Source organism: Citrus clementina, unplaced genomic scaffold, assembly GCF_000493195.1.
Source record: "Citrus clementina cultivar Clemenules unplaced genomic scaffold, Citrus_clementina_v1.0 scaffold_8, whole genome shotgun sequence".
NCBI classification, from domain to species: Eukaryota; Viridiplantae; Streptophyta; class Magnoliopsida; order Sapindales; family Rutaceae; genus Citrus; species Citrus x clementina.
This window is the reverse complement of record NW_006262022.1, coordinates 24644227-24671971: the sequence shown is the minus strand read 5'-3', so window position 1 is coordinate 24671971 and position 27745 is coordinate 24644227. Positions and strand designations below refer to the sequence as shown.

Here is a 27745-nt window from a genome sequence, read left to right as displayed (position 1 = left end):
GGTGATTGGTTACCAGTAGAGAGGTTGTAACCTGCCACTCTTAATTTTTACTAGATCATATATATGGCTAGAAGATGTGTAATTAATGATTTAGTTGATAATTTGCTCATGCACTAGTGACTAGTGACATTATTTAGTTAATAATTAACAACAACTTCATCAATATAGTTAAATTAAACTTAATTTTTAAAACTTTAAGTTGGTGTTTGGTTGAAAGGAGAGGATGGAGGAGATGAAAGTAATTTGAATTCTTTTTTCATTTTCATTGTTTTGTTTGACATAATATATAAGAATTTAATTTTTATTGTAATTTAATATCTATCATAATGTATAATTTGAATTCCATACCAAAGAGTGAAAAATTCAAATTCTCCTTATGTTGGAAATCAAACCTTCCAAAAATACCCCTCCAACTTTTTAACTTATTTAATGTAATCAAATAATTATTAGTTATAATTAATATTTTATCAATTTAAAATTATAGATAATTTTTATATTAATTAAGTTTAAGTAATGATTTAAACAACTTAATAAAATAAATTTATTTATTTATTTAATATGAAAATATAGAAATATAAATCTAATAGTTGTCGGGCTGTTGGATTGCCACCATGGCTACTGTCACTAACACGTGCAATCTCACCGCTAGTACCGTTGGACTCATCGACCAATGGTTAACATTACTACATTGCCATTGAGATCAACAAATGTATGTATGTTGTTCAAATTCAATTCAAAATGTTTACAAACATTTAACTTCCACAAATCTAGAAAAAAGGAATGCAAATAGAAAATATTGTCTCGGAAAGCCTCACAAGGGATTATTTAAGACGTTGCGCTCTCCTCATTATTTTTCTAATTAAGTGAATTTAAAAATGACATTAGCGAGTGAGAAAACGAGCTTCAAATATTGTTTCAAAATATTTAGAAACATTTTAATTTCCACAAATCTAGAAAAAAAATCAAAATTTTCGCCTAAATGAGTTGATCTATTATACAGATCATTAATCTTTGATCATTTTCATATCATTCATGAGCTTATATGAGATGAAATGGCGGCGACTGGCATCGACTTCAGAGCGCAGCATATAGTGGCTTTGTTTTTTTTTTTGGTTTTTAAATGAAATTTTAAAATTATAATCTATGTTACTCCACCTGCCATAAACATTCACCACACCTCTATTGGACCATCACACACCCTTAAAATAATTCCAAAAACACAAGGCTCAAACCAGAGTTGTCTCTAAACCCTTTGTCCAATCCCCAGTTACAGCCTTTGGGCAACCTGAAAAGGAGCAACTTTAAGACCAAAGGGCAGAACAATCCATTGATAATAGGCATCTGGAATGCAAAAGGCAGTTATTGGTATTCAATTCTTTCCAAATTGTATAATTTAGAAAAATATTGTAGCCTCCAAACTCCTTGATAAAAACTCAACCAGTACCTCCACTGACTCTGAATCAGAATATGCTGACATTACGAGCATATTGATGGCAACTAAAACTGAAGATCTTCAACAATTGGTGTAGAAGTTGAAGCATTGGGATCTTCGTATAGGGTAAGAACATTTGTTTGTAGCGAACTCCAGAACTGGTGAGGAATATGTTTTTAACTAAATGAAGAATGTCAAAACCTATGAGTAACTTCTTTGCAAAATCTTGCAACTGGTAAGCCGATTGGAAAGAGATGTTCATGGGGAAGTTTCTCTGGTTGAGAGCTTTTGAAAGGAAGTAAAAGTCTTAGTCGGTGTGCTTTACTTTCTCAAAAGGTGTGCTTTACTTTTCTAATAGCATGTGCCTGCTTGACAGTTCTGTCTGTGTTGGGCCCCGTGGAATAGGTTTTTAACCAAATGAAGAATGTCAAAACCTGTGAGTAACTTCTTTGCAAAATCTTGCAGCTGGTAAGTCGATTGGAAAGAGATGTTCATGGGGAAGTTTCTCTGGTTGAGAGCTTTTGAAAGGAAGTAAAAGTTTTAGTCGGTGTGCTTTACTTTCTCAAAAGGTGTGCTTTACTTTTCTAATAGCATGTGCTTGCTTGACAATTCTGTCTGTGTTGGGCCCCGTGGAATAGGTTTTTAACCAAATGAAGAATGTCAAAACCTATGAGTAACTTCTTTGCAAAATCTTGCAGCTGGTAAGCCGATTGGAAAGAGATGTTCATGGGGAAGTTTCTCTGGTTGAGAGCTTTTGAAAGGAAGTAAAAGTCTTAGTCGTTGTGCTTTACTTTTCTAATAGCATGTGCCTGCTTGACAGTTCTGTCTGTGTTGGGCCCCATGGAGGGCACTGTTTTTTAAGCATGCGCGACAGCTGGCTTGTGTGGATGTTGCAATCATAGCAGTGTAAGAAGGCCTTGGAGTGTTTGGAACAGGTTGGGATTCAGGTGTTTGGATGCAGAGCATACTCAGTATAGAAAATTAGAGGCGAGCGTATCATTATTAACCAAAATAATTTCTTTGAGCCCTAGAAGACATTTCAGTTTCCTTACATCATGTTTCTCTAAATCTTTTCTCTCTTCTAGGGCTCAAAGAAATTATTTGGGTTAATAATGATACGCTCAGAAAAAGAATTGATCGAGTTGCCAGTCAAGTCTCTCAGACTGAAATTAAAGTTGATTCAATCAGCCATCGTCTTGATCAGATGTAATAAAATTTATTTACAAAAAAATAAATAATTATAATTACCTAAATTAATAACAAAATAAAATTTTGTTAATAAACTTTTAAAATAAAATTTAATTATAAATAAAAGTATGTTATTTCAAATAAATTTTTATTAGTTATTTATGTTAATATATTAAATAAATTTATTGACTAATTTTTTTTAATTATATTTGTAACAAATATTAAATATTTACCACTTAATACTAAAATTATCTACATTAAAAATTAAAAATTTCCTTTCTTTTGTATAATTACGTAACAAATCAAATATTAAAAAAATATTCCACTCTCTTCTCATTTCTTCTCTTTTACTCCGCTTTCTTCTCCTCTCGTATTATTATCTCACATTTCCAATTCCAAAGCAAACATTTATGAATGTGGGCCACGGGCTTGAGAACTTTATAACAAATTTACAATTACACAGTTTACACTGGACATTTGACCCCACTGAGCGGAGCCCACTGTAATAATCAGTCAGTAATAATTAATAAAGTAATTAAATTCGAAAATTTTTTCCGAATTCCGCTAACAATTAAAAGATTTGGTTCAAGGTTGGCCAGAGACTTTGCTTAACTCGTAATGGCCAGTCATCCAAAAATCGTCAGAAGGACGGGAAGAGGGATGAGATACGAGTCGCAGTTAGCTGTTACCGGTCACCACCAGGTTTAAAACGTTATTTTTTTTTGAAAACGTTATTAAAATGCCTTTAACCACAACAAATTTCTCAATTTGTCCCTCAATTTTTCTCAGTCGCATTCGCATTCGCAGTCCCAGTCCAAAATTTCCTCCTCGCTTCTCCCAATTCTCCATCTCTCGTCCGAATCTTACGTCTCCTTCCGCCGCCATGCTTCTCCCGCAGAATCCCGTGCTCTCCGACGTCTGCGCTTCGGCTGTTTCCGCCGCCGTCGCGGCGTCCAGTCTCCGTCTTTGGGAAGAAACCGCCAGACGCGACCTCTTCGATCAGGTGTAATTAGTAAGCAAAATTAATATTTAAGAATGAATTTTATTATTTTATTTTTTGCAGTTAAAACTATTAAAATTGAGAATTTGGGACTCTAGTCTAGCGGCTTGCAAGTTATAAGTAAAAGCTGACTTGTCATTTGCGATATGAAGAACGTGCTTAGCTGGCTTTTCTTTTCTTTGTATTTTTTCTTCACCCAAAAAAAAAAAATTGCGATAATTATCAAACAATTTCAGTACTTAGTTAGTTCTATTCTGTGTTGATCAAAATTTAAAGTTTTTTGTTTCTAAAAGTTTTGCATGTGAGAGTGGTTTTGCTTAAAATGATAGCTGAACTGATTTTTAAAAGCCATATTTTGCATTTCGATTATGTTCTTATTGCACCGTTGTTGAGATTAATCCGAAATCGGCTGTTTTTCTTATTTATATTTTTATGTTTCAAGATATCTTACGCTGATTTTTGGATGGGTAGGAGATTGATTTTGCATTTCTTATACTTATGAATCAAAGTTCCATGTAGTGATGCATTCTCATAAGCAAGTGTTTTATCTGAGTATATGGCTAGCATAATTTCTTTGTTAAGGTCTTCCGTGTAATAACTGCCAGATGTTTTATAGATTTATTTGTCTCTCAAAGCAAAGTTTCAGTATCATAGATTAAATTAGAATGTGCTGAAATGGGATGGAAATTTTGCTCGTTAACTATGCTTAATAAATGAAAGAAACCAATTAATCGAACATCTCATATATTTTGTTCACTGACAGGAAGTTCTTATCCTTTACATTTTCTTTGTTTAGAAACTGAATAGGAAGCTTGTGCATATTAGTATCGGGCTAGTTTTCATGCTTTGCTGGCCACTATTCAGGTAAAAATCTCATGACTAAAGAAGTTTTATGTAATCATACTTCTTATTCTGCCTGATGAAACAGCTATTATTGATTATTGCAGTTCTGGTCCTCGGGGAGCAATTTTAGCAAGTCTTACTCCAGGTGTTAATATAATACGGATGCTTCTTGTGGGCTCTGGAATGTGGAAAGATGAAGCCACTGTGAAGTCAATGAGCAGATATGGAGACCGCAGGTTACAACTTTGAATGCTATAAACATTGTTGAGGGTTCCTATTTTGAAATTTTCTAAAGATACATGTTCACATAATAAGAAGTATTATTATATACTTGGTCTTGATCCTATATAGAGACATTTTTTTTTTTCATCGAACTGACCTAGCTACGTGTAACCTAGACATATTCATCAACTTGATTTTCTCTCATTGTCAGAAAAAGCATTTGGTTATGGCTCTAATTACCAACTGGGCTGTCACTAAATGATAATATCGCCTTGGTATGAATTGTAAGGAAAAGCTCAGTTGAAGCGAAGACTTAAAAATGACACGGTTTTTGGGTTATTTTTTGGTGTCTTTGTCATGACTGATTATACTAATTCTTTAAATGATTTTTCAATTTGTCCTTGGCTCGCTTCATGCTTCAGGGAACTTCTGACAGGCCCACTCTACTATGCAATAACCATTACTTTGGCTTGTGTGATTTATTGGAGGAATTCACCAAATGGAATTGCTGCAATATGTAACCTTTGTGCTGGAGATGGTAAGGAAACTGAATCTTTGTGTATGCCAGTTCTATCATCCTTGTTTACTGGCCTTTCAGCTGTTCAATATCTTAATCTCTTCTCATGCAAACTAGACATAAAGAACTGTATTTGCACTTTCACTGATCTATTTGCAATAAATTATTGTTCATAAGCTCTATTTACTTGCTCTGCATTAGGTTTTGCTGATGTTGTAGGAAGGCGGTTTGGCAAACGGAAACTTCCCTACAACCAAAACAAATCCATAGCCGGTAGCTGTGCAATGGCATCAGCTGGGTTTTTATCTTCTATTGGGTAAGTTGTGCCTGGCTTCTTCATTCCTTTTCCTGTGATGGACAAAGTCTCTGCACAATCGAGTGCTTTGTTGATGATAAGCAATCTTGTGGCAGGTTCATGTATTATTTCTTCTCATTCGGATATATGCAGTGTAGTTGGGAGTTGGTTTTTGGATTCTTGGTTGTGTCCCTAGCCTCAGCGTTGGTCGAATCACTACCCATAAGCACTAAGCTTGATGACAACCTTACTATTACTATAACTTCTATGGCGGTAGGCAGTCTTGTTTTCTAGTATTAGGAGAAGAAATTAATGATGGCCAAGTTGTTGGAGCAATTATTTGTTTTATGGCCAATTCATGTTTTAATGATGTATCTTTATTGTCATTGTAAGATGTTTTACACTTTAACAAAATGTAGCGGTGATTCCACTAATGCTGTTGCTGTTCTGAAAGTACTGAAGGTCTATGAGTTGGTGATGGGCATTTTGCTTCATGGAGAGCAGAAATTCGTTCGCACAAATTTATTGCGTTCTATATTAGGGAATTTCATTTAAAGCCTGCTGATATTACAGTCTAAATCTGTTAGAATTTCTTGTGTTTCTATATTAAAAGTCTGTTGATATTACTGCCAAAAATCTGTCTAGAGCATGCGTTGAAAATAATATCCAAAAAGGAAGGAATCTGTGAAAATGTTGTCCATTTATTGAAGAAAAACGACCTTCTAACTTCATCCCGTTATGGCCTCTTTCTTCTCAATTTGGTCCAATTTTTTCCTTCGTGTCCATGGTAAGAACTCAAGAACGCGTACACTCGACTGCACTGTTGAGTGCTGATTGAGACACGAATGTTGGACTTGGTGAGATGTTCATCAGACTAGTTATGAATAGTGTTTTTTTTTTTCAAGGGGAAGAAGAAAGAAAATATGCCAAAGTAAAAAACAGAGCAGAAAATCAAACTATATTCTTATTATAGATTCATATCAGTTGTCACGTACAAATATAACAAATAATAATACCCTGTTAATTAGTCCTATTTTCATTAGTGTTTCTATACATACAATAATTACACATCCCTCGAGTTGCAAAACAAAACCCTATTGCTATTATGCAATGGAAATTTTCTGCTAATAATTTCATTACTAGTCTGTAGCTGACACTCTCTTGCAGCAGCAGGCATCAGGTTTCTTCAGCCATGGGAAAGCAAAAGAAAATTTCCTCTTCTGCCGAAGCGGAATAGAAGAAGGTGCCGAAACCCCCGAGCTGGAGCCCGACTCAGAATTTCTGCTAGTACTGCGTTTAATACAAGGGAGAGCAACAAGCAAAACAAGGAAAACAGAAAAAGCAAGAACCAGAACAAGCATCAAAATTTCACCATGCAAGCCATAACGCTTATCTCCCATGAACACAATCTCATCTTCTGGCTGCTTTGGAAAATTCCCTGGAGCCATTGCTGGTGACAATCCAGCTGACCATGTCTCTTCTTTCTTCATGACTGCATTTGTGCGTGCACCAAAACCAAAACTATATTTTTGTTTGTTTTATTATGAGAAGCTTTTGGAAGGTCAAGAACGATTATGTTCATCTTGTGATATAATTATATTAGATAGATGATTGATGTCGAGACAAAGGCTTTGTTGTTTCTTTTGGAATAAGCTTTGTGGGCGGCTGTGGCCTGTGAGCTGGACCCTCTTTCTTCTGTGTTCGTCTCAGCCTTTCAATTTGGTTGCAAAAACCACTTGTAATTAATTTGTGAATTATGGCAGAATTGCTTTGCTTGGCTGGCCGCCTGCCAATCCTGAGTGAATGTTAGTATGTTACCAGTATTAAAATGAAACAAAAGTGGTTCGATTCATTATGGTGGAGCCAGTCAAGATGGGTTTAGAATTCTTTTCAACTGAATCGACAATTGTTCACACCCTGCAGCACTTTATTAGAAACCAATTAATTACATATTTACTCAACGAAGAAAATTAAAAACAAAAATATTATCATATAATTAATAAATAGATAAAAAAATAAATAAACAAAAAAAAAAAACAAGTGCAAACAAAATGATGAAAGTTAGATGGTGAGTCTTTATCGCATATCTTCCTTTAGAACGCTCGTCTCAATAACGAACGATGGACCCACAGAAAACAAAGCTGTAATAGAAAAACGACACGTGCGTCTGCGGATGGTGCTCCTCAAAATTCTGAAAGGACACTCTAATTAAATAAAAGATCAAGTTTTGATCGCAGCCACACCTCCCGCGCGAGATGACGTTGAACGGGTACGTCGGTTTGTTTTTCGCTGGGAAATATGTCATTTTTTTTTTTGTTTTTCACATTAAAGAAAATATATTAAGAAGGGCACGAGATTCTTACATAATTATATAAGTTAAATCGATTACTGAATTGCATCGTAGAGTACATAATTATAATAATAAATCATAAACTTATTTAGGACAATGAAAATTTTGTGATTGATATAACTTACATCATTATATATTTATATGTAAAGAATAAAAATCCTATCTTAAGGCATATTAATTTTACAACTTTTTTTTTTCGTTGTGTTAAAAAAAATCTAATATCCGAAAGATATCGTTTTATTCTTTATATTGAATATTGATAAAATTTGTCAATTAATATATACTACTATATTAACAACCCACTATTAATATTTATTTTTAAGTGATGCAGGTTTTATGTATAATTAAATTTAAAGAATAAATTAAATTACTTAAATAATAATATCTTATATAATAAAATATAATATTAGAAAACTAAAACAGAAACGAGATATTGTCATTTATCTACTGGAAGTTTTTTGACATTTTAATTAGTATCAAAGTTTCTTGAAAACTACATTTTATCACCTAATGTTTAAATTGTTATCACTTTACTACTTAACATAGTTAAAAATTTGCAAATGTCATAAAGTGCATGTAAGGAATTCCACGTTGAAGCCAAAATGCATCGTTCAATTGTGAAATTAACAAATCAAATTGGTGGTTCTGCCATTTTCAACGTATGTTAAACTATTCCTTTCATGCTCCCTTATGATTTTCAGTAGCAAAACAATCAAAGTAACTTAAGTTTTTAATGCTAAATGAGATGAGTGAGGCCCAAACTTGAAATGGTTGTGACATACTGAACACATCAAATTGATGAAATTGAGTTTAGTTTTGAGTTTACTGATGTGAGGTAAGTTCATCAAAGTTTTCTTTTAACTTTTGAACTATTACAAGTGTATAAATTTCGTGCATGTCATTATGTGTCAGTTTTATATGTGTTCTTGATGATTATTACTTGATTGTGAAAACCCTAGACATTAACATGCTTAGCAATGCATAATTATATGAATTACTTTGGGGTTTTCGTTGTAACCGACTCTAATATATTGAAAGGATAATGATGGTGTTGAAAATTGAGGGGGGAAAAAGTCACATTCAATATGAACATAAATACTAAAATTTGTTAACATACTATTTCCAACTTTTTTCTTTACTAGGCTAAATTATGTTATTGTTCTTTTTAATTGTTAGCTGATGTGAGTTTGAGTTCTATTGCTTCTTGTGAAATGTATATTGCTTTGGTTTTCTATATTTAAGTTGTGAATTTTGTTATTGTTCATATTCTAGTAGCGATAATTTTTTCTCATTTTTTATTTTGTAGATCATGTTACTAATACAATTAGATATAATTTACAAAGAGGAAAGACATTATAGAGCGTTGATTGAACTTAATGAACACACTCTATTACATATAAAGAATTAGGTAATGAAGATTACAAGTGAAGATGACTTAACTACTCTTCAAAATGTGCAGTTATTTGTCACCAACTTAGAGAACAAGTAAATGGTTATTATAGATTTTGAGGCAATCTTGTAGATTCAGCTCATTATACATGGCTCATTGGAAATGATAGTGTTTAAGCAACAATATTGCTAAACATAAGGCCTAATTTACTATTTGGTGGAATCCTACAAGCCATGCTATATAACTTAGGAGATTGACTATTTGCAAAGCAAATTACATGGGTGATGATAGTGGAAATGAGCTAACATCTAGGATTGGAAGCATACATGGACAACAAACAAACCTAAATGAGAATTTTTTGGCATGAAATTGATGATGATGAAGAAGTACCACCTAAGACATACATGTAGCACAACAAACCTGAATGAGAATATTGGGCATGAGATTGATGATGATGATTGATTGTCAGATTTTAACAAGGAATTTGTTGTTGATAATAGTTCTAAAACTTACCAAAACATACTTGATGGTGTAAAAGTTAGAAGATTTATTTGATAATAGTGATTACTTTAGATATGTGTTAGGTGAAATGATGGTGGATGCAAGCTTTAATATTACAATGGAGTACAACTTAGGAGATTTTACGACAACTGTAAAATGCTTCATTGGTTCTAACGGTGGCAGCTGCGAAATTTACTATTGGGTTAGCCATTTTCGTTATTACTTTCCGAGTTTGAAGGACTATTGCTATAGAATTTATGAGGGTTCACCTACCCCCTAAGAAAGATAAGGGTGGATTTATAATCAAATAATTACAAAAAAAACATGATTGTAAACAAACAGAAAAGTCAATAAATGTGACTAGTAAATGATTAGTAGAGAAAATAAGGAGTAAAGTCGCTATGGGTGCTCATACAAAGATTTTTATTCTTCATAAGTGTACGCGTAAGACTTTTGGTCTAAGGATAGAGAATCTGAAACTGTATAGGGCTAGAGAGAAGGCAAGTATAGATATTTATGAAGATTATTCAAAGGTTATGAGGACCTATTTTAATATTTTGCAATGATTCACGAGTATAATCATAGTGCAATTTGTAAAGTGTTTTGCGATGCAGTTACTAAGCTTGATAAAGTGTTATTTCAAAGATTATTTATTGCTTCCCAACTCATAGAAATGCACTTCACAATAGTTATAGGCCATATATCAGGTTAGATGGACGTCATTTGAAATCAAAATACGATGGAGTTCTATTAGCTATTGTAGGTAGAAATACTAATAATGGCCTATTATCATTAACAGTGTGTGAGAAATAGGACATTGAAACCTGGACATGGTTTTACAGTAATGTTTAAGTCAATATCTGATAAGGTTACAGAGATCCTTGCGATAGGCCAAAACTTTCTCCACTAGAGATTACTAAGAAGATTGGAAGACCAAAGACGTTAAGGAAGAGAGCAGCTATTGAGGCAATGAAAAAAAAAAAACTAGATCATTCTATATTTGCGGCTCTTTTTGCAGTGGGACGATCCACAATGTCAAAAAATGTCGATTAAGGTCATCAATAACAAGAGAAATAAGAGATCAGAATCAAGTGTCAACCTATTGTACTTACTATTTTAATTACTTATGCTTATATTGAGCTTAATTCTTTATTGTTATATATAAAAATTTAAATAGGGTGTTATTTGACTGAGAGATAGTTCTAATGTAGCAAATATTTCAAAGAGAACAAAAAAAATGGTAAATGTTGATTTGAGTATAGAAGAATTTTTAGTTTATTGTTGTTCTTGATAATTCATTTATAGTTATATATTTCAATTTAAATAGGCTATAGGTGGTCTAAAGGAGAGTTCTACTATTAATAGAGAAGATGTGGTAATAGAGGAAGAGGGACTTCTTTATTTACTATTGCTAGAGGTAGAAAATGTATTGTTCTAACATTGATGTTTGATATTAGGAAATAGCTAATACTTGTCTTAGATTATAAAGTTATAATTTTTTTGTATACGCCGATATAAAAGTGATAATCTTTTTCAAAATCCAACTCAAGGTTCATGAGTTTCACATATCGTAGATGGTTAATGAGGTGTTCGTATTATCATATTTTAAATGCACAAATTCTTATTAGTGCTTTAGGCTATTACGTATTTTGAATGCACAAATTATTATTAGTGCATTAGGCTATTAGATATTATGGATGCAAAAACTAATAGTATAGTGATAGGCTATTATGTATTTTGAATGCACAAACTATTATTGCATTATAATATTATGTTACATTTGGAAAGCACATACAATTATTAGTCCATTAACTATTCAGAAAAGTTTAATGAAAATACTTTTGATTTTCATTAGATTTTAAACTGCAACTATTTAATGTTACAGACTTTTCATGTCTATATTATTACTTTCTCATGCACATGCCTACCACAAAGCCACAAACAAAAAACTAAAACTAATTTTAGTTTCGCTTCAATGCATCGTAACCTTTCATTTATCTTTATTGCGTCTTCAAGTCATGAGCACATGTGGTATTACGCATTTCTACATCTTCTTTTGCTGCTCATTCCCAAAAACTATACTTTTTCAAACTGCATATCCAAAATAGTTCATTAGGAGTTTTCTAATGTAATAGATACCAAAGCACATGCTTGCACTCCACAATTACAATATTTAAGGAAGCAAGTAATTTTTGTTGGTTTGTTAGGCTGACCTAATAAGTAAGATCAATAAGGGGATTTCCGCTGGCAAGCAAGGCATAAGAGCCATTCCCGACTGGCCTATTTAGTCTTCTAGAATTGGCACTTGAGTTACTACTAGAGGCCACTGTTTTATTTGGATTTATATGTGTGAAGGTTGAAAGTATGTTTGGTTTTGAATGAAGATTGCAAGGATTGCAAGGAGGTAGATGTTTGTATTTGAATGAACTATAGTGTTTGCATTGGCTTATAGTTGCTGTTGTTAAATGATAAAAAATTAAATTTGGAGTTTTTGCCTTGCCATTATAGTGTTTGTAGTGGTTGCGGGTGATGCTAAATAATATTATCAAAATTGAAGTATTTAGCTTGTATAAGTTCGAATTTGATATTTGAATGTACAACAGCAGATTTATATAATCAGAAAAGTAGCTTTTTTTTTTTTTTTTTAAATCTAATGGCTACTTTTATGGCGTAGTTTTGTAAGTTTTTTTTGTAATTTCTTTCTTTCAAAATGATAAAATCAACTTTTAATTTATATCCTATTAAATATTTAATTTATTTTTAATGTTTTGATGATAAAGTGAAACCAGCTTAATTAAAATGTAGTTTTCAAAGAAATTTTAGAAATAAATTGATATGCCACAAACACGAATGATAATATCCCAACGAAAAGGAAAGGAAAAGAAAATTTCTACGTGGCATGCGCGGATTAGTTGTCAGTAAAACGGAGTGACAAGGCTGTGCGCAGGGAATTGGGAGCAAGACGCGATAGGGGCAACGTAAGATCTCTCTCTCTCTCAGCCTCGCTGCTGCAACTCTCCCTCCGCCCTTCAGTTTTGAGGTAAGCTCTCCCTCCCTCTTTCATCTGCCGTTCGCTCAATTAATCGCCGAATTATCGGAGGTTTCTCTTTCGATTTTATCCTTCAATTTTAATTTCAGGTGAACAAATTAGCAGTCAATTACAATCACTGTGATATTAGTACTCTAGAGAATTAATTAATTTTTTGTTGGTAGATTAATGCTGAATCTGGTCTTGATTTTTAATTCTAAAAGTCATTCGCTGCAGGTTGTGTAATATTTGCAAAAATAATTCGCACACGTGATTCGACTCAAATTCAATTCAACACACACTGTCTTGATTTGAACTCTCTCATGTCCTTAACAAACGATGATAATATGTCCGCTCATTCTCAGGTATAACTTTTTGGGTTATGATTTGTTGACGTGAATGGAGATGTTTTTTTTGCTTTGCTGCTATTCATTTTGTTGAGTTGTGATTTCAGCTTTCGTCTCATTTTTTTGAGGACTTATTGGATTCGATAATTGTTGATGTTGCATCTGAGTGTCACCGGGTAGCTAGGTTGGGGCTTGATCGAAATTTTGAGGAAGAGGAGGAGGAGTTGAGGTTGTCAGCGCAAGCTCGCGCCAGGGTAGCTGATTCGAGTAATAATGGTGAAACCAATAGCAAGTATGTTGTTGATATCTTCGGACAAACTCATCCTGCTGTCGCCAATGAAATTTTTGAATGCATGAACTGTGGCCGTTCCATTGTTGCGGGGAGGTTTGCTCCTCATTTAGAGAAGTGCATGGGAAAGGTGATCAATCTATTACCTCTTTAATATATCAACTCTCATTTGTAGTACTGTATGTATTTTATTGCTAGGCGAGTTTTTTAATTCTCATCATCTGTGATTCCCATATTCTCATTTTAATCCATATGCTTTATTATGTTCCTTATGCTTTGTTATGTGTTTCATTCTCAAGATGCTTCTGTTCTTCACTTCAGGGTAGAAAGGCGCGTCTCAAGGTGACAAGAAGTGCCACAGCTGCACAGAATCGGTACACACGAGGCAGCCCTGGTTCTTCATACTCCTCTTATTCGAATTCCACGGGCATGAATCGCTTATCCAATGGAGCATCATCTGGAGTTGCAGGTGAGGAGTACTCAAATGGATCATTTGAAGAGTTGTAATTTATGAGGAGTACTCGAATGGATGGATCGTTTGAAGAGTCATGAATTATTAGACAAACTTGAGCAGAGGAGACTGACTGACTAATACAAGTCATAGCTGAGTCACACGGGCTTATGCATCTTGTCCATGAATCATGCCTCAAGAGGTTTTTCCATTCTTCAAGTTTAGATCAAAATGCTTGATATGATGTTGGTTGTTCTAGGCCTCTGGCATCTCAGTTTATTCTGTTTGAATGTGCACTTATACTGATTGGAGTTTGGAACCAACTGTGATGGAAAATGATAACAAAATTACAAGTTTCTAAAGCTTCATTGCATGATATTATCCCAATAATATTACATGCCAGTAGAACAGGGTACAATAGAGAAACAAAGCGGATCAATCTTTCATCACACTTGAATTTTGGGGTTCTATTCTTTTGTTGTTGAAGATCTCTTTGCTATGTTGAAGCACGAATTTTGTAGATTTACAGAGACGATCGATCTTTGTTGAATAAGGCTAAGACACAACGGTGTTCATAAAAAAAAGCACTCCAATTTTGATGCCCAAATCAAGATTAAAATTTAGAAATAGGAAACGGCTGTATACACCCAGAGTAAAGGGTATGTAAATGTATAAATTCGTAGTAGACAAGAAGGTTACAAATTGCAAACTAAGGCTGTTTGTATTTTAATTTGACGAACCAGCAAACACGTAATACTCAATTTTGTTTTCAAGATTGTCCGCCCTGTAAAGAAAACCGAAGGGAAAGCAACATGAAATGTTCGTTAGCAAAATGATTGTAACGCTCTGCTCTCGGATTCTTCATCGAGAAGTATCTTCTTTAAGATTTTCAATTTTAATCCATGAAAAAACTTTTACTCGAGAGAATTGCCATTAGACTTAGAAACCCTTGTCTTCGATTTTTCCCTCGTTCACAAGCACCCTTCCACTTCTACGTGGGAGATAGTGCCGAGATCCTCAACGTTAAAGCTCTCTAATTCAGGCCGTATTCCACTGTCAACAGCGATTATAGCAGCACTTTCAACTCTAGGATTTCTTTTAACAGCCTCCGAAAAACCCATCAAGTCCCGTTATCTAGTCATCTGAAGTTGAATCATTTTTCCTGGAAAAACTCACACTAATCCATGCCTGGAAATGATGTCAAAGCATATTGTAAATAAACTACCGATTCAATCTATTAAAAAATTTACGCAGCTAAAGTTTTCCCCCTGACTTACCCGCAATCTTTTGTTGCTCTAGCTGTGAGATTCGCAGCAAATCCATTATAAATCCTCTTGTGAAATGGAACCAGGGCGTCGTTCACAGAGCTGGAGTTAAAAAAAGTGAAAAATGAAACCACATGATCATAATATTATCTTGAAGACTTTAAGTACTCAGTTTCAAAAGAACTTACCTGCTCTCAACAACTTCTAGTCGAATGCAAAGATGATGCGATGTACATACCCAAAGAATCTTTTCATTTAACGTAAGACATCAATTCTCTTTAATGCATTATTTCTGCATTAAAGAAAGTATTGCATATTGTCTTGGAACAACCATGTTCATCCTGTATCAATGAATTAACTACCATGGAGACAGATACTATTTGAGTAAACACTTTGCCAATTCAAGCATGTGCATGTGTCGTCAAGTGTTTGCAGTCTACCAGTGAACTAATAAGACAACACATATATCTCCCACAGCAAAGACGCAGCGGACAACAGTTAATTACCCACAGATAAATCCCTAAAGAGTACTTGTAATATTGTGTTATTAACAGTAGGGATCATGATGAAGTAATGCAATTCGTAATTGATGTTGTAACCATCATATATATGTTGTCAAAAGAAACAAAGGACAGTTTGATATATTCATTTTCCAACAGAGTAGTAGCTTGAAGAAGCATTAACTCGTATAACTGAAGTATTGGCACAAGATAACAAAAAGCTATTTGCCTGCAGTCAGTTATTCACATCGAAGAGAACAAATTATAACGAGCCAAAACAAAATTACATATACAGGACTAACTAACAAGCCAACATATGTGAGAGTGTGTGTGTGTATGAGATCAGCATTGGTTACTTGTTTCTTAAATCATTGAAAAAATTACATAGAACTAACAACAGACTCATCCATTTGATCAATCTCTTCAGCTACAATGTCATCATTGTGGGTGGAGTCAAAGTTGTGTTCTACAGGATTTCTTCCTGATGTTAGCAGCTTCTCAGCCACATTTCTTTTCAGATTATGAATGATGGAAAAAATCCTGTTGAGCTGTAAGTATTAAAGGACCTTGCTTTTGCTCATCTATAATCTGAAAAAATGATGTACTCGTTGAACCTGCAATGACGTAAATAGTTAAATGACGGCTGCCCCAACCTCCTCAATAGCAAGGCCTTATTATCACCACCGAAATCTGAAACATTAGTAATTGGGCGATCAAAGGTAAACTGGACCTACGCGCGTTTTTGTTTCTCGTCATCTTTAAATCGCATAATACTGCATTAATTCATATGCCTTGTTCTGTTCCTTCATATGTGAGTTTCATCGTCAACATGCTTTTGTGTTCCACTTCAGGGTAGAAGGGGTCTCAAGGTGACGAGGCGTACCACAGCTGCACAGAACCCATTACATGCAAGGCAGCCCTGGTTCTTCATATCCTCTTATATATTCGAACTCCAAGAGCATGAATCGTTTATCCAATAGAGCATCTGGAGCTGCAGTTGGGGAATAGTCGGATATAATTTGAAGAGTTATGATTTATGAGACGACTCCAGCAGAGGAGAATGACCAACAACAGCAAGTCATAGTTGAGCATGTGCATCCTACACTAATTTCTGAGTCCAACTGCCATCTCTGCGGGTTTATACTTAATATAAACTAAGTTGTATTTCATGTCTCAATGGCATAAATCCAACTTTTCGGTTCCATAATTGTAGTAGGCAGTGTTTGCTTTAAGAATGAACCAATATGGCTTACCCCCATGCTGCACTCAAGCCTTTCATTTAGTGCTTGACTCAGTGGCTTAAAGTTCAACACCTTGGGCTATTTCACCTGTGGGACTGCTCCTGTGTGGATTCTCTCCATCAACATTGACAACTATAAACTCAGGACTAAAATCACAAAAGACATAACCAAAACTGCCCCTAACTTCGGCCTTGGTGATGGCAGAGGCCATTGAACTCTATGGCTTTATCTAGACTAATATCAGTGAAGACAACAGCCTGCACCACAAGAAAGTAACTCACAAATAATGAAAAAACCGAACACACAGACTGCTAAGGTTACTAAAAGCTAACTAAAGGCTATTATGACTAGGCTCACATGTCCTAACAGTTTCCTTCGTAGCTCAAATACAGCTGAACCAGCCTAGTCATGAAGAAAACATTTTCATAGACTAGATTATCTTGAACCAGTTGTTTTCTAACAACAATTGAGCCATCAAATCCTGCAGCAGACAACAGTTGTGAACACAGGCGTCTGCAAATGAAAGCCCAAATCATTGGTAAAAAATTTAAATAATAACATTTAAAAGTTCATCGAATAATTAGTATAATTTACAATTTCCATGGTCACGTGAATTCAAATTCTGAAAGAAGTAGGGGCTCAAAAAATCCATTTGAGTTTTACCCACCAGCCTATCTTTTAAAAGCAAAATAAAAAAGGAATATCAATTTATCATAAAAGAAAAAGAAAAAATTAATAGTCTAAACAATTTCAACTGAAAACAATATATCCAACATATTAAAAAAATTCATTGCTTCCTCATCACAAATCCAGTTTATAGTAAAGCTGAAAATATGGCTCATCTGATTTGATTATAATCCAAGTTCAATAGGGAAAAGATTTCTAATCAATGAAGATAGAAAACCATTAGTAAATACCTCACTTTGATTATAATCTCCTTGCTGCTTTGTTGATTTAAGTAATAGATCAGACTCAAATCAAAGATAATGAAAATTGAACAGTTCGATGCACAACAATAAGTGAAGAAACAAACTTAATAGAAGTCAGGGAAAAAGGAAAAAAAAAAAAACAAAAACCTCAAGAGCATTCTGTAAAATCTCAACACCAATTTGCTGATAAGTGTTTTTAGGTTTGAACATATGCTCAACACCTTAGAGGCATGTAAAAGTGCAACCCCACCTCCTGCAAATACATCAAAACATATATATAAGGGAATAATGATATCCATCAACCCAATAAGAAGGGCAGAACAAAAAACAAAGAATACAAAGGCTTACCAGGAACAATTCCTTCTTCAAGTGCAGCCTTGACAGCAATGCGGGCATTATCAAGTGTAATATTCATTTTGTGCAAATTTACTCCACTAGCTCCACCAAGCTTATGTCGAAAAAAAACTCATGAAAATATGTTTCTATAAGAGCTCGGATAAGAGGTCAAGATTCTAAAACCAAACCCTGATAAAAGGTCAAGATTCCAAAACTAAACAGTAAACACTGAAAAAACAAATGTTCAAATTTCAAAAAACCGTGGCTTAAAAACAGCAGCACCACAGGAAGGCATCCGAACCCTCTTTTATAATAACACTTTTTTATCACGGTCTTGCCCAAAACCTCGACAACGTGGTGACTCTTTTGTGGATCCCAACTGTAATCTCAGCTGTAAAAGCAATGACAAGAGCAACCCCAGTAACTAATGAATGTAAGGGAGAGTGATGAATTGTTGGAAGAACGTTTGAAAAAGCCACAACAAACCTCTTCACATCTCTTTTTAATGTCTTCTGATTTACCGCTTCCAAGAATAACATATAATCCTCCTTTGATATTGTAACCCATAATAACGGCAAGGGATAAACCACATAATATTAGAATGAAACACGCCTTTACATGGTCCAAAGCGAACACTGGTACAACAATGACGCAGACTTAAAGGATATACCATTCAATATCTCACCTCTTTGCAAGAGCCAAGTACTTGCGGCATCAATTTAACATCAAACCCTCCAGTTACAACCTAAAAAATAAAGTCAGGAATACCAATTTACGTATCACATCGAAATGAAAAAAGAAGAGGGGAAGTTGCTGAATATACCTACCTGGCCTCCTGTGAGAACGGTAAGGTCTTGTAGGATATCCCTCTTATTATTTAGTTCATGTGTAGAAGGTTTGACAACACAAACCCTCATCCAATTCAAAAACATAACATAGTTAGATACATACGATACAAACATTTTGTGCAATAAACTAAAAATTGAATTATATATGATATTTTATGTCCTTTTTTGTCAGTAAATCTTTTATGTATTCTCTTGTAATTTTGTTTGATATTAGTAAATTTCCATGACATCTTAAAAAGTGCATGTAGATATAACACCAAGTAAAGCTAATTCTCATGTCCAGTCTACTTTTAACAATTCTGTATTTTGCCAAAAAACTTTCATTACCTGGGTTGCAAGACAAGTCTTATCTAGGATAAGAAATTCTATCACATCATCCATTTCAACATCCTCAGCAACAATCAATAAAGGTCGTCTCTAAGAAAGGGAAAAAAGGGGGGGGGGGGGAAAAAAACTCTCAGTTAAAAGCAGTAATAAATGAAGTTAGAACTTTCATTTTTTGCATACATATTCTTTTAGAAAAGAAATTTGTTCTATTGCTTGCTTGAGGACATTCTTGTTTGTCATTTTATTCTCATGGATTAAGACGAATGGATTATTCAAAACCTGGAAAAAAAAACAACAATTAGTTATGTTAGCACAGTCTCAATTTACTGATTAGTAACAATGTACCAAAAGTGAAAAGTTAAAAAAAAAAAGGGCATTGTAATTTATAGATATTAAAATGCTTACACATGTTTTGTTCTCTTTGTCAGTGATGAAGGGGATGCATAGCCCCGGTCTAGCTTCATTCCATTAACAAACTCTAATTCGTTGTCCCCTTTTTCCTCATCCTGCACCAGTTTTGATGGAGAACAAAGTCATCGTATTGTTAGATAGTTGAACAACTCAAAAATTTATGAAAAGTTAGAAGCTATTTAAAGATTTTTCAACAGAATTAGTGCATGTGCAGGGCTGCATTTAGGGGTGGTAATTTGGGTCAAAATTCGTTTATTTGATTCAATTAGAAGCGAATTAAATGGATTTAATTTGAAAAAATTGATTTGTTTAATAAATAGGTGAATTTGATTTGATTTGTTAATTAAACAAATCGAATCCGAATTTGAAGACATTGATTTGTTTATTGGTTTAGGATTCATTTTCTAACAACTAATTTTATTTTTTTTTAATTCCTACACTTCACTCTTTTTCCAAGTTCATTCCACCGCTAAAAAAGAAAACTCAAACGAGGAGGAGGGAAATTCAATAGGAAACATATTAATGGCAAACAAAAAGAGGAATCGATTACACAAACTCAGTAAGCAACATACAGAAATTCGAATTAGAACATCGTCTCCAGCTTTCTCTATAGAATCGGCTATGAGGTCACCAATCAATATATAGGATCTCATTGGCTGATGTTGTTCCAACCTAGATCGCAAACACCCCAACACAGTGTGAAAAACAAAGACAACAACATAGAGAGTTTAAGTCCACATATATAATCTCCCAACTCCAGAACTAAGCACTCAAATGGTAAACCTGGGAAATCTGTTCATATGACTTGACCGATCGGGCTAAGCAACATAAGAGTTCTTTTAACTACGAGAAAACCATCCTCAACCCCCTTCATTATATCGTGAATATCCACTCCTAATTTCATCGCCTTTAATGCTCCAATTAATAAGGCTCTGAACAAGACTGGTAGATATTTTATGCCTGCAAAATTATATATCAACCTTTAAATAGGTAACCATGCAAATCTGTCATCTGTGGGAGATTCTAATGACAAAAAAAAGAAAGCCAAATGATATTGCAAACAATATGGCAATGGCAGAAGCCACGGTTTTAAGCAGTAGTTGCAAAGTACCAGGCAAACACCAAAGTCACATGCATGACAAGCAGGATTTGCAACCTCCTTGATAAATCTTGCACAGCCACCGTTTCCAACAGTAAAAGCCACAAAACTTTCGACTGTAAACATTAGGATCCTGCGGCAGCGTAAATAATAAAATTAAACAAAGATATTGAAGCAATCTGAAATTATTGATGGAATTGAAGAAACTAAGAAAACCACATGAGCTAAATATTCAAACGAAAATGATGTGCATACTTCAAGAAGAGACGAAAAATATACCAGTCCATTTTCTACTAACCAAGGTGTATAAACTCACCCTGAATTTAAAATCGGTTTTTAAGAGAAAGGTACTGCCATCCACGGCAGCCCATCGTGCCTAACTGGTTGACTTTCTAAACCATGATACAATCTCAAATACTTTCTAAAAAATTCAAAACGGAAAAAAAGAAAAAGAAAAAGAAAGGAATAAATAAATAAAGACAATTCCGTTTCATTAATTGGACCTACATTTGAAACCAGCATTCCAACTAAGGTTATGTGTTTGCAGAAAAAGGGGGATCAGATGAGTCAGTCACTACCATCAGGGAGCGCTCATCAAAATGAACGTGTTCGATAACAAAAATTCTTTGGCCGTCATAAACTTGTCGGACAATACTCTGACCATAGCTTCTACGCATATATATTCAACCTACTACCCATCCGATTTTTAAAATTAAAGGGGAAAAAATCAAAAGTTTTCCATTAAACAACTAGAGAAGTTACATATATTATATAAGGAAATAAGAAAATCTGACCGGCTGGAATTGGATGCTGTTCTTGGTCAATCCGCAGCCCATCGTGACTCTTACGTAAAACAACCAGACAGAAACTGAAAAATAAAAACAAAAAGTAAAAGCGAGATAATGCGAGTAAAATTCAGATGGCGCCATACCTGAATTTAGAGGCGAGGCTGGGGACAAACCGAAGCATGGCGGATACTTATTTTATAACTTGAAGAATCAGAAGGGTGTTATGAACAGAGTATCTAGCGATATCGAAAGTGTTAACTGATCAAACTGTCAGATAACATGCGGATGCGGCCTTTAACTGTTGTCTTGCTTAAATTGCATTTTACCAAATCTCCTGAGTTGAGTTGTTTGCAACTTCCTTATCTTATCCTTCAAGTCATAATTGTTGAAATAAAAATCGAAATTATTATAATCGAAATTATATTGTAGTGACTAGCGTATGATTTTAGCTTTTGTCTAAGATGAATTAAAAAAAAAAATCTAATGATAATTTAAAAAATGATAGAAATAAAAATACTTCGATCTCATTTACATTGTCAAAATTATGTTAGAGCAACCATGACAATGTTTATACATTAGGTGTTTTACATTATTCCTCTGACGGTCGTGCTCGAATGTATCTTAGAGCCAAAGAAGACTAACTACTAGTACTCGCATCTAAAAGGAAGACTCTTCATTTTTAGGACAACGTCATACATACGATACAATGCCTCCATATTGTCGCGGACCGCCAAGTTTCCAAGCGGAAGAGGTTAAATATATAAGCCAATGTGTGCTAGCTTAGCTTGATTCTAGAAGGTTCCAGCTCGAGTAATCTCTAGCACCTTCTCTATACTTGTACAGAATTCTATAGAGAGTGGTAAAATGTGGTACATAGAATTCTTTAGAGCACTCTAGATATTGTTAGACACAAGAGCTCTCACCAAGTTATAAAAGCTCTCTAGACTTAGAATATTCTAGAATTAGGCAAGGCTCCCCGTAAATACAGCTTGGCACTTGCCATTTCATCAACAAACAAGAGCAACTCAAGCACTTGGGAGCAAGCTCTCAAAGCTCTCTTGTACACATACATGATACACTCTTGTGAATAATATACATTCTCTTTGGCTCAATTGCTCACTCTTCTCTCTAACTCTTCCGCAAACATCTTCGCTTAGTTAGTCAAGAAGCCCAAGGCTTACTTAGTAACTTTCGGGCAAGAGTTGTTTATGTACCTCACGGGTTTGTTGCAAAGAATACTCATACCATGATAATATGTTCAAGACTAGTTCAATTTATTTTATCCCTTATTCTGTTTTTTCTTTTAATACTACTCCAACTTGTATCACTTGTAATTATTTTACTTTTCAACAGCGATATACACACAACAGTTAGCACACCATTTAGCACCGAATGGGACGTTTCGAAGTAAGTCACTGTAGCTTCAAAATGGCAAGACACACGCACTGTTGACAAACACAGACACTCTCTCGCTCTCTCCCTCACGACACAGATCTAACCAAGCTACCAATCTCACCGCTCTGTTCTTCCTCACTACTCTCACCGTCGGCTCCCTCTCTCTCCCCCCCGACATTTTTTCAAGTCAGATTCAAATATGAAGACAAATTATGAATTATAGAATTCCTGATTTCCTCCATGGTAGGAAGCATGGCTGCCAAGCTGCCAATGCCATGCTATTTTCTTCTGATTTTTTTATTTTGGGTTAGGCATTGGCCCAAAGTCTTTGAATTCGGTCACGAGAATTTAGATATAAGGGCATATGGCATGTGCAGGTGTTCATACTTAGGCCTATCAAGTCAAATCTTGTCACCATTAATTGATGCATTTTTTCAAGTCAGATTCAAATATGAAGACAAATTATGAATTGTAGCACTCTTGATTTCCTCCATAGCATGAAGCATGGCTACCAAGTTGCCAATGCCATGCGATTTTCTTCTGATTTTTTATTCTGGGTTAGGCACTGGCCCAAAGTCTTTGAATTCGGTCACAATAATTTACTTATAAGAGAGCAGATCTGTCGCGTGAGGGAGAGAGCGAGAGAACATGGCTGTGCGGTGAGGGAGAGAGAGCGAGCGAGCTTGTGTGTGTTGACGATGCGTGCGCCATTTTGAAGCTACAGTGACTGATTTATACGTAGTTCGAAACGTAACGTTCGGTGCTAAATGGTGTGCTAACTGTTGTATGAACCTCATTTTTGTTTGCTTTTTGATACCATGTTCAAGAGTACATATTGTCGCAGACCGCAATTGAGATATCCATTTTGCGCACTTGTATGCTAGTATCGACAACATGGTTATATGTGCTAGAGATAAATTTTTTTAGAATCAAGTCAGGCTAGCACATCTTGAGCTTGTGTGATTAGCTTGTTCGCTTGAAATTTGCACAGCTTGTAATAATATGCCATGTACTCTAAAATATGTTGTTAATCGTCTTTTTATAAATGATGTCATACGTAGGTGCAAAATCATTTTGTAATTTTGGAAAAATTACAATAACTCCTTCATAATAATTTTATTCACAAAGGGGGAACATTTATCATTTATGTATACTGACACCCCATTCGTAAATATACCGCATTAAAACTTTACACTGTTTGTAACATACCCCTATCCTTATAATATATGTACCATCTTTTTCTATTAATACCTATCTACATAGAATATGGATAGAAATTCTCTTCTACTTTTGATTATTTATCTATTACAGAATACATATTGAATATTGTAATCAAATATCAACGTGTATTTTCCTTGAAAGAATTATTATTATCCTATTCATAGTAATGATAATGCATTATGGAATATTTTTTAATACGATGTAGATTAAAGGATAATATTTTAAAGCATTATAGAGATGCCACATATTTTTGTATAATTTTGTAAAAAAATAATTTTATTCTTTTTAGAAAAAATGTAAAATATTGTAGATTAAAATATGACAATGTTTTAATATATAAGAGTTAGATAAATTTAACTAGTTTATAAATTTCTATTCAATTTTTTTTTAATCAACTAAGTGAGATGCCATTACAAAAGAAAGGGAGGTGGGAGGAGAATATCACCATCCTTTTTGATAATGTTGTTATTGATTTGTGTTTTCTTGCTACTTTTTAATTTATTCATTTCGGCCACAATTCCTTACTCTCTATCTAAGCCTCTCTCACTCTTTACCCTCTCTAACTTTGATAATAATAAAAAAAGTAAAACACAATATTAAATGCTTGAATTTTACTTTTTTTTTTCCAAAATTAGAGAATTTGATTCACAATATAATCATCTCAAGTTTGATTTCAATATAATATAATGATTTGATACAATATTTTGATTCATGGAAAAACTTTATGATTCTTTTCTTTCGTAATTTATATTAATCATTTTATTATGATGCCTTTGGTTGCTATAAAGTTTAATTTTTTTAAGAATAAGAAAAATATCCACCGTCTAAGTAAATTTTCACCATTGTTTAAAAAATACATAAATAATTTTTCACTTGCTCGGCTGTCCACCAATTGTTTGCAAAGTTTACTACTTTTTCACTAAAGAGTTAACTTTCATTAAAATGTAATGACATCGTAAGTGTAATTTGGATATTACCCTTATAAATAAAGAAATTTTATAAAAATACCGCCCCCCCCTCCCCAAAAAAAACTCATGATTTTTCCCTTTGTTTTTCACTTTTTTTTTTATTTGGGGTTTTCATTTTTCAGGTTTTGATCGATTTTTTTTCTTTCAAAGACAATGGGTAGGATTCAAGGGATTTTGATTTTTAGGATTTGAGTTGTAAGATTAGGGTTATGATTTATGAGACTATGATTTGATAAAGGGATTTGATTTTGTAAGTACAGGTTTTTTTTTATAAAAAAAAAATACCCTTTTGCTTTTAATTTTGGTTAATATTTCTGATTTTTATTCTAAAAATGGAAGTTTAAGGATAAAATTATTATTTTGTTAATATTCTATTAAAATTTCTAATGGTGTTAAGATGAAAGTGTGAAAGTAATATACTTCTTAAGTAATGAGTGGACAAAAATATGTGTGTTTTTTAGACAAAGTTAAACTTTGGTTGGACTACACATACTGTCCCCCTTGAGAATACAAATAAATTAAAATAACTGATATACCTTAATAATTGAAGTAATTTAATAATAAAATTCAAATGAGCCCATGTGTTTGTAGGATCAGGATTCTCTCATGATCTGATCATGTTCTGAGCAAACCAATTAATTACTGATTGGTTGTTAATAAATAAAAAAATAAAAAAAGTTAAATCTTACTCATACACTACTACTAAAAGACACATGACAGAAGATATTTAAAAGATCAGTATAGCTCAGATCAAGAGAGGATCATGTTTCGTGTTTGTAGCGAGCACGCATGTAGATGTGTTCGAGATATTAACGAACCAGACAACACTTGAAGAACAAAATGCAATTTTAATTACTATTTTAATGGATATTATGAATATTTATGACATTTTCCCAATTTTCAACTTTTCCCATCATTTACCCAATTCGTGAATACCTCGTCCAACATAAAAATGTAGAAGGTAGGTTAGGTGGTTTGCATCACCATCAGCAGCAATTGTATATTAAGGTAATATTTATGATTGAGGTACTGTAGTTTAAAAGTTATAACTGTTGTGAGAAAAAAAAACTTTAATTATTAAACAAAAATTGATAATATGTAGTAAATAATTTTTAAATAATAATTTTGATAAAATTATTAAAGATATAATATATTTTTCATCATACCAATAAAAAATCATATTAATATAGGTTTCAAACTACAATAGATATTATTTATCAAATACTTTAGTGTTGTAATTTTTAAGTTACAGCTGTCCAACCTCAATTTCAAACAGACGTTAAATAATAGTTTATTCTCTTTATAAACCAAAAAAGACAATTAGATAAATAAATAAAAAAGGAAAATTTTTAACACGACTGAAAAAATCTACCAAATCAAGGAAAAGAAAATACCACTTGGGGAGGATTACCAAAGCTGGTAAGGTTATATCATGTTCATATATTAGAACCATGGGAGACCTTGATTTCGATCGTAGGTCTGAAGAAGCATTTCCAAATTCTCTCATTTGAAGAACAAGCATGCCACCGTGCCTTAGATCCCAATCTTTCTCCCTCCTGTAAGCTGTAACACTCATTATTCACTACTACTACGCCTTCTGGAGTTGATGACCTTTCGACAGTCGAAAAATGAATTCATAAAATCATTAAAATGAGAAAAAGGGAGAAGTTGGTTGAGAAGGAGAGAGGGTGAAGTCACTGCTCAAGAGAATTTGGGAGTTAGCAATCGGTAATCGCTTATTCACACTTGTATGTGTACAACTCTCCTTCTACTTTCAATCTCTTAAGTAGAAACTAATGATATAACTTTTTAAATAAAACTTATTTTTTATTGTGTTGTTTCTTGTATATAAATAAATAATAACCTTTTTTATTGAATGAAAATCATCAATTATTTTCTGGCTACATTTCACGTAATGTTTTAATAAAATCACAAAACGAATAATCTTATTTTTACTATTGTATACCAATGCTTCTAAAGCAAGACATTAAAGTGTTTCATAAATACGTCTAATTTTACATTTAAAATTTGTGTGTGTGTGTATGTATTATACAATCGTATTTAGATACGGATTGCACAAAAATTTATGCAGATAGAATAAAAAAATAAAAAATAATACAAATTTCAATACGCTAAACAACAAAAAAACAGCACATTGAAATCTATTTTTCTTTTATCTTTTAACTTGTTTCGTCTCAAGCAAAGTTATACTTATCAATAGCTGCTTGTCTATACTTTATGCTTACATTTTATTACAATTGTGGTTTCCAAGTGGGAATTGATGGCGAGAAAGTGGGGTCTATGACGATTTTTTTCCCCCTCCCTTGAACAAAAATATATGGCTTGTTATGGGTCGTATAAGTTGAGCCCATAAAATATTGGGGCCTTATTTGCATTAGGTCGAGGCTTCTTAACTTTATTCAAGTTTCTTATGTGGATATTTTTAATATGGATGCATTCTTAACTTGAAAAAAAAAAATTAAATTTCTTAGTTTTTCCAATTCTAAGATAATTTTCTTATTTTGAACAAATTCGAATAACGTTTTTATTTGCTTAAGATTCCT

At 33.6% G+C, this 27745-nt stretch overlaps 3 protein-coding genes across 6 annotated transcripts; 2 read left to right on the top strand and 1 right to left on the bottom strand.

Moving 5' to 3' along the window:
* Positions 1–3193: 3193 nt before the first annotated feature.
* On the top strand, positions 3194–6819 carry LOC18034042 (probable phytol kinase 3, chloroplastic). Of its 3 annotated transcripts, XM_024179405.1 has the most exons (7): positions 3194–3322; positions 3410–3623; positions 4417–4484; positions 4568–4699; positions 5108–5223; positions 5404–5518; positions 5614–5950. In XM_024179405.1, exons 2-7 carry the CDS (start codon positions 3504–3506, stop codon positions 5789–5791), a joined length of 729 nt encoding a protein of 242 aa, XP_024035173.1. In that variant the 5' UTR covers positions 3194–3322; positions 3410–3503; the 3' UTR covers positions 5792–5950. The 3 variants fall into 3 exon arrangements, with proteins under 3 accessions (XP_024035173.1, XP_006425114.1, XP_024035172.1); XM_006425051.2 differs by having other exon boundaries at positions 3203–3623; XM_024179404.1 differs by lacking the exons at positions 3194–3322; positions 5614–5950 and adding an exon at positions 6665–6819 and having other exon boundaries at positions 3329–3623.
* Positions 6820–12562: 5743 nt separating this feature from the next.
* LOC18035155 (ataxin-7-like protein 3) lies at positions 12563–15059 on the top strand. Of its 2 annotated transcripts, none has more exons than XM_024179969.1 (4): positions 12563–12778; positions 12991–13131; positions 13221–13532; positions 13724–15059. In XM_024179969.1, the coding sequence occupies exons 2-4, from the start codon at positions 13090–13092 to the stop codon at positions 13907–13909; spliced, it is 540 nt and encodes a 179-aa protein (XP_024035737.1). In that variant the 5' UTR covers positions 12563–12778; positions 12991–13089; the 3' UTR covers positions 13910–15059. The 2 variants fall into 2 exon arrangements, with proteins under 2 accessions (XP_024035737.1, XP_006425111.1); XM_006425048.2 differs by having other exon boundaries at positions 13004–13131; positions 13724–15058.
* Positions 15060–17038: 1979 nt separating this feature from the next.
* Positions 17039–26757, bottom strand: LOC112096486 (chaperonin CPN60-2, mitochondrial-like). Its single transcript, XM_024179939.1, has 9 exons — positions 26642–26757; positions 20283–20382; positions 19705–19805; positions 18952–19036; positions 18810–18869; positions 18137–18236; positions 17936–18041; positions 17258–17372; positions 17039–17116 (listed from the first exon to the last, which is right to left on the bottom strand). Exons 1-9 carry the CDS (start codon positions 26755–26757, stop codon positions 17039–17041), a joined length of 861 nt encoding a protein of 286 aa, XP_024035707.1.
* Between the last annotated feature and the right edge of the window lie 988 nt (positions 26758–27745).

Bases quoted from the DNA above. Each gene is read 5' to 3' on its own strand.
- LOC18034042 (XM_006425051.2), top strand. From the start codon at position 3,360: ATGCCTTTAACCACAACAAATTTCTCAATTTGTCCCTCAATTTTTCTC. The intron at 3,624-4,416 runs GTGTAATTAGTA...TTCTTTGTTTAG, and splicing joins GACGCGACCTCTTCGATCAG to AAACTGAATAGGAAGCTTGT. The intron at 5,224-5,403 runs GTAAGGAAACTG...GCTCTGCATTAG, and splicing joins TAACCTTTGTGCTGGAGATG to GTTTTGCTGATGTTGTAGGA.
- LOC18035155 (XM_024179969.1), top strand. From the start codon at position 13,090: ATGTCCTTAACAAACGATGATAATATGTCCGCTCATTCTCAG. The intron at 13,132-13,220 runs GTATAACTTTTT...TTGTGATTTCAG, and splicing joins ATATGTCCGCTCATTCTCAG to CTTTCGTCTCATTTTTTTGA. The intron at 13,533-13,723 runs GTGATCAATCTA...TCTTCACTTCAG, and splicing joins TAGAGAAGTGCATGGGAAAG to GGTAGAAAGGCGCGTCTCAA.
- LOC112096486 (XM_024179939.1), bottom strand. From the start codon at position 26,757: ATGAGTGTTACAGCTTACAGGAGGGAGAAAGATTGGGATCTAAGGCAC. The intron at 19,806-20,282 runs GTATGTTGCTTA...AAACTGGTGCAG, and splicing joins ATGTTCTAATTCGAATTTCT to GATGAGGAAAAAGGGGACAA. The intron at 17,117-17,257 runs GTTCAGCTGTAT...CTTGTGGTGCAG, and splicing joins TTTTCTTCATGACTAGGCTG to GCTGTTGTCTTCACTGATAT.